The sequence below is a fragment of the Aulonocara sp. 'chitande type north' Nkhata Bay genome, linkage group LG11 (genome assembly GCF_057382095.1).
Source record: "Aulonocara sp. 'chitande type north' Nkhata Bay isolate Kocher_YH1m ecotype deep benthic linkage group LG11, A_spYH_male_GT1.1, whole genome shotgun sequence".
Classification (NCBI taxonomy): Eukaryota; Metazoa; Chordata; class Actinopteri; order Cichliformes; family Cichlidae; genus Aulonocara; species Aulonocara sp. 'chitande type north' Nkhata Bay.
Window position 1 is genome coordinate 10140151 of NC_141354.1, and position 11680 is coordinate 10151830.

General features: G+C 42.2%; 1 protein-coding gene across 10 annotated transcripts in view; it reads right to left on the minus strand.

Moving 5' to 3' along the window:
* Positions 1–11680, minus strand: part of oxr1a (oxidation resistance 1a) — a 186068-nt gene that overhangs the window by 39987 nt on the left and 134401 nt on the right. For all 10 annotated transcript variants that reach the window (XM_086310496.1, XM_086310497.1, XM_086310503.1 and 7 more), the window contains one exon: positions 6125–6207. In XM_086310496.1, coding sequence (XP_086166622.1) covers positions 6125–6207 — 83 coding nt within the window. The remainder of the gene's footprint in view (positions 1–6124; positions 6208–11680) is intronic.

Genomic DNA, 11680 nt, shown 5'->3' on the forward strand with positions numbered 1-11680 from the left:
ACAGGTGGATCCCATCTTCTTATCCTCTGGATCAATACTACCCATTATTCATCTCAAACTGCAGATGAATAATTAAGCTTTCCTACTGGCAGTCTCTCCTTGAGGAGAAGGGTAGAGGAAGGCCACAAAAGCCATCTTGAAAGTGACATCAGTGAATGGTCACCTCGTCGAACGGGACAGAACGAACAGATTCAACAAGCGCAGTTACTCGGCTGGACTAAGACAAATGGCTCCGTTAAGGAGTCTGCTGGCATGTAATGTTAAGTACGGCACATGAGAACAAATCTACAAGTGCTACTGCTAAAGGTCAACAAGGGAAATAAGATGTAATCACAGCACTATAAGCATAAGCTGTTTAATTATAGACATTCACAGGTGCTGGTTGATGCACACAAGTATGCAGGACGTGTGTTTGTGCTCTTTAAATTTTGAATGAACAGAAGAAATTAAAGCGGCAGAACAAGGGTAAAAAAGAATCGACCGCGACGCCATCAAACTGAAAATAAAACTCCAGCGTACGGTTGAATCACCTACAATGCAACATCGGAGGAGCTACTGCTCCTCATTTTATAATGAAGAATGAAGCTCAGCTTTGCATGACAGTTGCCATGGTGACTTTGTCCTTACTACCCTAATGGTATGTGTACTGTGTGCTGATTGTTTGCAGGCCTTAATAAAGAGCCGCAGTAAGTCACATGTGAGAAAGTGACATTATTCTGTTCGTTTTGGGGTGACCCACAGTAGGTTTGCCGTCTCGTTGATTCTTCCCGCTGCTTCAGGCTTTGATGGTCTTTTCACTGACTCACCAACACATATGACACACATGAGGCAGCCAAGCAGAGAGACGCTCACCATGACACAGAACAACCAAAGTGGGGGGAGTGCTTGAGTCAGGATTGTCTAAAAGGAGGTCAAATGGGCCCATCAGTAATTCCTCTGTGGTAGGGACAGTAAAGCTGTGAGAGCTCTTTATGGACAAAACAACCTAAAAACTTTGACTAACCTAGAGGTATCTTATATCTGTGTTTTAATTACACAAAAAAATCCAAAAATATAAAAAAAAATGTTTAACTCATCAATGTGAAATTACAGGTTTTGAATGTCTGTGGGCCAGAAACAAATACGAATACTTATGAAGGTCACATAGACTTAAACATGTAACAGACAGAAGTTGGTTTTGTGTGTGCCACATTTTTTTTTAACTTATGGTTACATTTCAGCTTTCAGTACAGCAGAAAACAGAACAGTGACACAGGGTGGACTTCAAGTTCTTGAAGGCCACCCTCACTCTAAGTCAAGAGTTGCAATAAGAAAATACAGAGCTGGAAATGAGTCCAATTTCACTTTAATCAAAAATCAGAGTCCAACATGTAGGGTGAGCACATTCAATAACAATGCTTTGATCTAGGCCATTAATCAATCTCCCCCTTTTATCCATCCAACTACTTATCCATGGGTCCCCATCTACTCCACATCTATTCCCCACTATCCCCTCCTCCATCCACACGCCCCTTCAGTTTCATCATTTCTCCATCATCTATTGACTGCTGCTCTCAGACAGGAAGTTGTTGAAAGAGCTCAAACAGTGGGCTCCCCCTCTCTCACCCAGCAGTGAATAATGAAATCAAAGTGACTAATTGTCAGGAGGTTGGGAAGTTAAGATTACCACTAATGTGTGTGTGTGCAAAAGTCTCTGTGTGGGCATGCATGGCACAAACACACACCTGAGACTCTGTGTATGACTCATCTAATGTCCCTGAAGTTCTCCAATGCCCACAGTGCTTCCTCTGAGCCCAGCAGAGACCATTAAACCTGCAGACTGCTGATACGGAGTGACCATGGTCTCCATCATTACAAGCCTACACCTTCCTCACATCTGAGTCATGCTATGCCTGCATCACACTATGATTATTCTAAGCAGAATATAGGACTTACAAAGTATGTAAAACACAAGATTTTCTGTAGGTATTTTTAGACAGCATTTTACTAGGGAAAGTCATTTATGGCTTCCTGTGTTTAAACGACACTTTACATCCAAGAGCTTGCTCTCTTCTGCCAAATTAAAAACATTCCCAGAGTTAAGACCACGAGTCTGGTCTACATGACAGAATGCCAGTGATATTATAACTCATCCTGAGGGAAGATTAGGTGTGTAATGACCATCCAACAGTTGAGACATTTCACAGGAAACCACAATTGTTGTCAGCGTGCTCAGCAATCATTTTGACAACACTAAAATTACTGATATTGCTCTTCCAGGCACCATGCACAAAAATTTGGCTTCACTCTCTGCCCATTCTGACATACTGTAAATAAACTAATTGCAATCCATCTATTGGGACCAAATTAATTGAATAACAGACTCATCAAATCACCAACTGACTATGCCATTCACAAGGCCCTAAAGATTCAATGCACTACTCAGCAAATCATGTTGTAAAAGTAAATCTGCGGTTAATACCTGAATAGATCTGTTTGTTTTATTGTTTGTTTTCTTTAATCATCTAGATCCAAAACAGTTTCAAATCTATCTGACTGCTCGTGTTGTTGCCAGAATAACTAGATAACCAATTCTGACAACTTTCTTTTTTCCCCACAAATCTGGTATCCAGACAGTCCTTCCCCTCACCACTCTCTAGTGTCACTGTACAAAATATAATGAAAGCTCTGCTATGCCAGTTCAGCTGAGAGCACTTCAATAGACTGAAAGAGGGAGAGGGATGTTCAGGCCAAAAAAATGACCTAAACATGACTCAACATGAAAAAATGATTCCAATTCCTGTTGTACATGCAAGCCTTCCTGTTTGGGACACTGGTTACGATTTGACTAAATTAATCCGTTATATCCTGATATATTGGAAGAGGTCTAAGGAAGACGACTGGAGGGGAGTTTTATACAGTATATTGCCTTAGTTTGCAGACCAGTTTCCTGCTTCCTGGTTCCATCTACTGGAGATGACAATAGTTACTGTAGGTGGAGCCCAGCTTATGCTTCTTACGTCCTTACCAACGTTCAAGTTAAGCAACCAGTTTTAACAGATATGAATTTGTATGCAGATTTTTTTTTTGCACCACTGCCTCGTTAGCTGATTGTTAAAGCTGTCAGAATCTGTTCACTTCCTCTTGATGCTTATGTCCAAAATCAAAATCAGGTATAAATGGAGCTAAGCAGCTTAAAATGCTGCTTCTAAACACAAAGTCCAACTACTGTTTACGTTTTTGCATATAGTAAACTGATCACGAGTCAGAAATAAATAAACAATGTATATCCCCTTTTGATTCTGTTGAAGAAAAGGTAATTTTTTCTATAGCGATATCCTCCCCTGACAGCATCCATATCCAAACTGTAACACCATTAGGTGTCAGATGTGGAAAAAGCATACAGGTGTGTATCAGGACCCATATTCCAGCTGGTTGTGGTGGTAAAGGAAGACTGCTATCAGTTGGTTAATGTTTGCTGTACAGATTGGTGACAGGATCTCAAAAATCCAACAATTTCTTAGAAAACCCCCCCATTATTGTACAATAATTAAACAGCACATAAACAAATCAACTTTACCAAAGGAAGTATATAATGGTGAGGTCGGTAGTTGTTAGAAGTGGTCCAAAGGGGTGGACCACTTCTAACAACTTGTAACCATGGACCCCAACTTGTAACCATGTAGACATCAAACAATCTGATGTGGTGCATGAAAATTACTGTGGTCATAAACCGCAACCTGTTTTTAATTTTAGTTTCATTTTACTTTCAATATATTAATATAAACATTATTATATTCAGTTTCAAACATACTGCGAGAACAGTATGATTCAATATAAAGTAAAACACGAGAGGCATAAACTGAGGCTAAGCATTGTGCAAAGTGTCCCAGAGTACTGAGTGATTGTTACTTAACATACTCAGTGCACTTTTACCTCATCATGCACCTAAATATGCACTAGGACTTGGCCCTGTCTGAATGCTTTTTGTTTTTTACATACGCCTCTAGGTCCCAGAATAAACGAGAGTTTACTTTACAAAGCTATCATATCAAACAGAAATGATGGTTAAGGGAGCAAATGTAAAACCCGAGTATGCAGTAAAAGGGACCAGGAGCTAGTCAGGACACCTAATGGGTCTATGAGGAACTCAGGCAAGATCCAAAATAGCAATCCAACTGGAGCATCCATCTCCATGGTGTGATAAAGCTAGTGTGTCTGGAGAAAAACACTTGTGGCCAGCACTTTTTCTGTTCTTCGTTTCATTTGACTTTGAGTGACCGTCCTCACGGGCAGTCTGTGGAAAGACAGTCCCCACCCTGTCGATAGCGACTCACTTGTGTGCTAGTCTTTGTCTCGCTCTGTCTGTATCTTTCTGTCTCCTCATCCATCTCTGTTGTTTCCAGAGACTTCAAACACTTTTTAAATTGGATGCAGGTCAGCCAATAGCTGGACTTGGCTGAATGAACTGGTGTTATCAGTGTCTAGGCAGATGGGAGCTGCACAGGTGATTTCTCAAAACTAAAAAAAAAGAAAAAAAGAGGGGGGCAGAAAGAAGCCTGTGTGAGACGTAAAGGAAGGAAGAAGGAGAAGAAGGACGGAGGAAGAGGGAGGGCGACTGTATTGATAAAGTGGCACAAACGGAAACTCCTTTTTCCTGTCGGTGCTGTGCAATAGATTATAAACTTATCTGATGGACAGCGAAATACGGAAACATCGCCGTTCCTGCCATCCTCAGAGTGGGAGATAGGTTTAAGATAAAGCCGCTTCTCAATCACTGGGACTGGCGGTCATGTGTCTCTCACAGTGTCGGCAAGATTTGGTTATATCCCCGAGAACGCTGTAGGTTAACGCTCGCTATGAAACTACAGGACCCAGTGATAGAGGAAGACTGCTCACTGCATCCATCACTTTAGCAATAATTTAGTGGGTGGGCAGCATTTGATTAAGATACAAATCCTTCAAATATCTCCCTATTTTTCTTGAATGTCAGCATTTCTGTCCATCTTGCTGACTCTTTGTTGCCCCTCTGTTTATATGAAGGGGCCATGACACAGTGCCCTAGCTCTGACAAATATCCTGTCGTAACCGTTAAGCCTGTTCGAGCCCCGGTGAGGTAAACAAGGCCCTTGTCAATCAGCAGGTCTCAGATGACTGACAGGTTAGGCCAGCCGGTAGAGGTGGAGGCGGTGTTGGTGCTGGGAAATCACACTGGAGCCAACAGCACTGATGGGAACAATAACAGTGGGGTTAGGGTAGAGGAATGACAGTAAGCTCCCTAGCTCCCTCTTCCCTTTCCTTCCTCTCTTCATCTCCTCCTCAGTCCTCAGCAGAGAGACAGACAGATCCACAGCAATCCCACTTCCACAGAGAGAAAGGCGAGGAAAGGCAGTCTGACTGCAGCTGGATTTGAGGGTCATTTGAAGAACACAACAAGGCAAAGCACACACAGTTCCATTTTCAGTTCATGCCAGGGAACCAGAGTCCTCTCTCCCTCTCCCCGTATTACTTCACCAACCCCCCTCCTTTCTCCTACACAACAGCTAAATCAATAGAAATGACAAGGCAGTCGGAAGGTCATTCGTGAGCACAGCGAGCGCTGTGGTGGAATGCTCGCCGATTCGCGGCGGACAGAACAAGTGGAAAAACAAATGCACATCCTGCCAGCGCTCCTGCCTGCCTGTCCTGCTCTAGTTCAGCTGGAGGAAAGAACAGAGCTCTGCTTTCTATACATCTACGTGCAAAATGGAGCTGAGGCTGTATCTTTAACAGAGAATATATTGTTTCCATAAGATTTCTATCAGTAACCCCACTCGTCTGTTTACACATACTATGTATACTACACACACACACACACACACACACACACACACACACACACTGCCCTCTTTATGTAAACAGTTTGAGGATGAGATACACGTGCTAGGCTGGCAAAATACACAAAATGCTTATCGCCCTCACTAATGAGCTACGAAGCATGTGCCTTCACCATACACAAGCACAACCACTACAGCTTGAATATTGTTGGAGATAGTCAGAGCTACATAATCCACCAGCAGGAGACACACACTGAAGCAGAAAGGCATCAAAAACACACAACAGCATTAATACAGGAGGAGCGGAGAGTTGCTTGTGTGTTACTCACAGAATATTCGATGGTCCCTTTGGGTCTCTGGAACGACATGCGCCTGCCATCCTTCTTTTCTGGAGTCTTCTTCTGGCCAGTATCTGAAAGCAAACGAGGCAAGGTGCGCATTACATTCATGTTCCTCTCTCCCCAGCTTGTCACAAGCTGCCGTTTCCCAGCCCCGTGGGTAGACAGCTCATTCGTCAACAGTGAGCGAGCCAGCCAGCCAGCAATGTGAGCTGTGAGCGCCCGGACCACTTTCGCTCTCTCTATCTCTCCTGTTCTCGCTCTGCTGCTACCCTCCTGCTTTTCCTCTCTCTCTCTCTATCGCACTGTCCTCTCCTTCATCTGCCTCCCCTCCCTCTCTCGCTCCCTTCTCCTCCTGGCCCGCCGTGCAGCGCAATGACAGGGGCTGAAAATCTTGGCCAACTCCCCCCGTTGCCTCTCACAGCAGAAGGAGACCAGACTGACCTCCATCAGGGCACCGACGATCTGATTGCGAGCCCAAGAAGAGGAGAAGGAGGTGGATTCAGATGGGAAGCGGGGCGTGCTAAGCTGGAGACAGAAGGGGAAAAAAAGGAAAAGGGGGGCTGAACTGGAGTGTTGATGGAGGGGAAGGAAGGGCTCGATGCTACATGTTGGTTGGGTAATGGAAGGATGTTCCATAGAACAGTGACAGCTAAAGAGGAAGAAGTGTAGTGTTTGGGGGGTGGGGGTTAAAAATGACATTTACAACGTCTCTACTCTTCCTGGAAGGACCTGGCAGGTATGTAAAGGAAGTAGAAGGCAGAGCAAATTTAAGGTGGATGGCAGAGGATAACAGGAGGGCAATTGCGGCTACTGAGGTTTTAGTCAGAGAACATGAAAAATGCATGATATGGGAAAAGATGGGTAGGCTAGGGTGGTGCAGAAGATAAAGGGACAAAGGGTTAATGGGGACAGGAGAAGGTGGAGTTATACAGTTGGAGAAGGGTCGGGGTGGGGATGGGATAAGACAGAAGGATAAAGGCAAGAAGGGTGGATGGAATACTGAAAATCAGTAGATGAAAGACAAAAGATGGGATGGAGATGAAAGAAGGATGCTCTTGGGAATGAAGATGATGTTGAAAAGAGGCCAACGTTGCTCTTTGACTTGAGCAAGTCGGCCACTGAGCTTCAAGAATACTATACAAGCATTTATTTATTCAGGGGTAGGGTGTGGGACCAAAGAAGAGATGATTGGAGGAGGCTATTGGATTTATATAAAATATTTATGATGCACATATGTTGACCCGATACCCTCAGACACCTCTCTCGTAAGTCTTTGTTTTGTAGATGCTGCACATGGCTAATCAGCGGCGTTATTCGTTCCCTTATCATCAGGCATCTGAGATAGCTCAAAACATGAGTCATACACCAGTGTTGCTATTTCTGGGGCTTAGGAGTGCCTGGCAGTGAGTGAGAGGGGAGGGGGGGAAACAGAGCTGCTTCAGGTGTACAGCAACGATGATGTGGCTTACGTTTCTGAAAAAATATACAATACAGTCATAATCAGAGATGTCAGACAGGCAGCTAATGTTGCCTAACCCAAGTCATCCCCCATATATACTCACTTCTAATCCTGTCCATCCCACCCTCCGTCTTTCCATACAACCGTCTCCAAACCGCACATCATAGCAGGTCTACTATTGAAACTATAAGCTATAAGCAGTTCCTGTCTGCAATCTATACAAGGCGTACAGAGAACTATCACTGAATTCTTTGCATAATAAAGAAGAGAATAGTACTCTTCTAAAACAAGCTCTGCAAACTTTTTTTATTATCACTAAGTGCACTGATTGCTGGTGATGTTACATTAATTTTGCGGCACCATCATGAGTATTTTATTGTCGAAGCAGGAAAATAAAATACTGGTTTTCATTTTCTTCTAGAAATTGATTTTTAGACCAATATCTGTGGAATTACCTGCTGTAAATTTACATTTTTTCTTATACACCACTATTATTATTACCCCTCAGCCGTGAAAGACTGATGGGGTACTCTTATCACCCTGCTGTGTGGGCGGACAGTGTGGACATGGTTGTGAATGTGATAACTCAAAAAAGAAGCCATCTAGGATTCATAATTCATAATATGACACTAAAAATCTTGGATTAGTTGTCAGTGACCTTGATCTCAAAGTCAAGGTCAGAGGTCAAATTAGGTCACCTAGAACCTTCAAATTAACCCTGGAGAACCCATGGGGTCAAATTTGACCCCATGGTTTCCCTAGTAAACCAATGGGGTAGGATCTGACCCCATTGGTTCTCCAGGGTTATTAATACCATACTAGGAGGGCGAAGGGTAGCACTGGCGGCTCAACAGTATTTTCATTATTAGCTTGCTAATGAATGGATCATCGTGCTGCTGTAACTTATGTTTCTTGTGACAAGGTCTCCCAAATCAATTCATTCATGTTGTGTTTGGGTCCAATGGTCTGTTATGGAACCACTAAAGACCACGAGCAGCTCTTATGAAATTCAATAAATGAATTTAAAGGCCTGAAGCCTATATAGTCTTTCCTAAGGAAACCACCCAAAAAGCATAGAACAATTTAGCATTTTATCAATTCCTACCCTAGTGACCATCATGTCACCCCTCATTATAAGTTCATCAGTTAAAAGGACTTCAAGCTGGGAATCACTGTGGCAGACTATGTCTCTGCTGGCTCACACATCACACTTACATTACTAGTGGAATTTTCAGACAGGTCCATCCAAGATATCTGCAATGAAACCAATTCATTCAATATAAAAGCCACTCTCTCTGAAACACTATGAGGTTTGATTTAATCAACTCTGTCCTGCAAAATTACAACACATGACAACCTGTGTAGCACTTTGAAATTCTTGGAAAGCAAGTTGTTTTGATCAAAAACATACTGACCTGCCAAACTGCGAACGTGCGCCAAATCAATTATCCTCCATCTAAATGAAAACCTTTGACGGATGATTGCTTTCAGTAGGAAAACACAATCTGGAGCTGCTGATTGTGGATGATGGAGTTTGTGGTGCTTTTTAGAGGCGACCTGTCATAACTGTGAGTTCATCCTCTCCCTGTTATGAATGAATAATCCACTGTGTCGCTGTTTAATTGCTGGTCATGGCAGCATGGCAGACTGAAACCCAATATGCGACTCAGTAAGTAGACAGCAGAGGTGTTGATGTGCTTTGTTAGCTGGTCCAAGCTGAGTGGGCTAACAACATAAGAAAGCAGTGACGATGCCTCAGACTTCCAAATTTTGGAAAATGCCAGGAGTGGGAGAACATGAACTAGCAATGAGGACCAAAACAGACACGCAGTGAAAGAAAAAAGCAGCTCTACATTAGCAGCTGCAGGGGTGTTCGCACATGGGGAGTCGGTGATTGCTCTAAAATTAAACTTCACCCTGGATCATGGCACAAGAAATGGGCATTTTATTCACTCTCCAGACACGCAGCAGAGCACAGCGCCAGGGCATCTTCAATAAGAAAGGCTCTGGTTTCATTCCACTCCGCAGGAAACCGGCAGCATCTGCTGTTTCAGTATACGCGCTGCTTCAATACAAGGAATCTCCTCAAGTCTACAAATCACAGCATAGTTTATGCCGTGTGATCCAACAGAATCTCGAGATGTGTTGGAATGTTGCTCTTCAATAAAAATAAATAAATAAATAAATAAATAAATAAATAAAGTTTCTGCTGTCAATACCAAAAACTGTAAAGCACTTCCCAACATGTACTGGGATAGTGGGATAATGTGCACAAGCAGGAGCACTGGGTGCATGAGGCCATAATGGAACGGTGTGAAGAAATGATTGGCGCAATTATAGATCAAACACGGACACGGTTTGACAAAACATTCAAGGAGATGTAAACCGAGGTCACCTTTTATCCAATTTGTGGTTCAACCAAGTAAAACAACCGTTACCACAATGTCAGCTTTCTTTACTGCTGTCGTTTCCCCATAAGGAACATTTTACTTGGCTCATTAATTGGCTGAATTATAATAACACTGGGTCAGCTGTGTGAGAGAGGCTGTGAGACCGGCTCAGACACTGAAAGGAGCTGCCGTGTGTCGGGAAAAACAAAGGCCGTCTCTCACTAATGGAAACGGTCACAAGAGCTCATGCCTTTCTGAGCAACTCAGCCAAAGAAAAACAAAAAGGCGACCACATCGTGGACGCTGCCTCGTGGCTACACAACACTGCAAGGCGCAGCAAAGCAAGTATCACTAAGAAGAAACATCAACTAATAAAGTCATTACAATTCACTAATGAAATGGTACACTGCAATAAAAGTGTACCAAGTCAGGCTTTTACAGGAAATAAAGAAATAACCATATTATTAATTAATTTAGGCATCTGTAAATAATTAAAGTAATATGTAAGTAATTTTAACTACTGCATTGTATTTTACAGAAAAGAAGAAACAATGAAATTGTAAGTAACTCGTATTTTACAGGGAAATGAGACACAAATTTTACTGCAGTATACCCAAAAACAAACAACGTTTCCCTATCTTACGTCGTAAGCACACTGTACTTTTCAGGGTGTGGGTGTAGGAGGTGGCTTAACCTTGCCTAACTTCTAGGTATTTTGCAGGGAAGGAGACACTCTTTTCTGCACACTGCTTTTTAAAATTGTGTTTAAACAGTGATTGATAAAGGAAAAATAATTTAGCTCAGCTTGGCTCAATCATTGTAAGATCACAGGCCTGCAAATTTTCATGGTATTTACTTTTTTCTTGCAAGTTGGTAAGGGAGAAGGATTTACATGTTTTATTTTTTGGTAAAGCATAAGGATTATTAAGTAATCCATCATGCACATCAACGTGATGAATATTAAATAAAGATGTAAAAAGGTAGGATTAATCCACTCCATAATACAGCCTGCTCCCTGAAAAGTGCAGCATGTTTACAATAATACAGGGAAAATATTGTTAGTTTTCTGTAAAATTACCAGTAAATTGCACACTACTTAAAATTACGTATGTATTGCTTACATTTAAAGAAGTGATTATACTGTCATTATTTCTTGTAAAAACCTTAGTTGTTGTTATTGTAGTGTACCTCCCTTTAAGTATTTGAGATAAATATGATTACAGCGTAATTGGATAAGAGATTAAGAAAACAGATGAACATTTTAACCTACATCTTTTGAAGTTACATTTCTCTTCTTAATTGCAGTCAATTCAAAATAATATTAAAAGCCTACAAAGGTTTTAGTCCACAACACATACACAGCTGAGCACTTAATATCTCTTACAAGGACATCCTTGTAAGAGGTAGTGAAACACACAGATATGTTTTTATAATGGTCATGAATGTGTCATCTTGGTGATTGAGTTATAACCAAGGGAGAAAAAAGGAAAGAATGAAAGGTTTCCCTGTGAAGTACATCGCTGAGAATCTTGTGTGCTTAACAAACCTGAATGCGGCCATGCATTGGCAAGGCAATCTGAATGATTCTGGAGACGAGCTAAATGCAAATGCTACTGTATTTGACTCTAAAAACAAACGGCGTTCTGCACCCGCGCAATCTGCTGAGCATGAATCACAGCAGCTAAATATATGGTC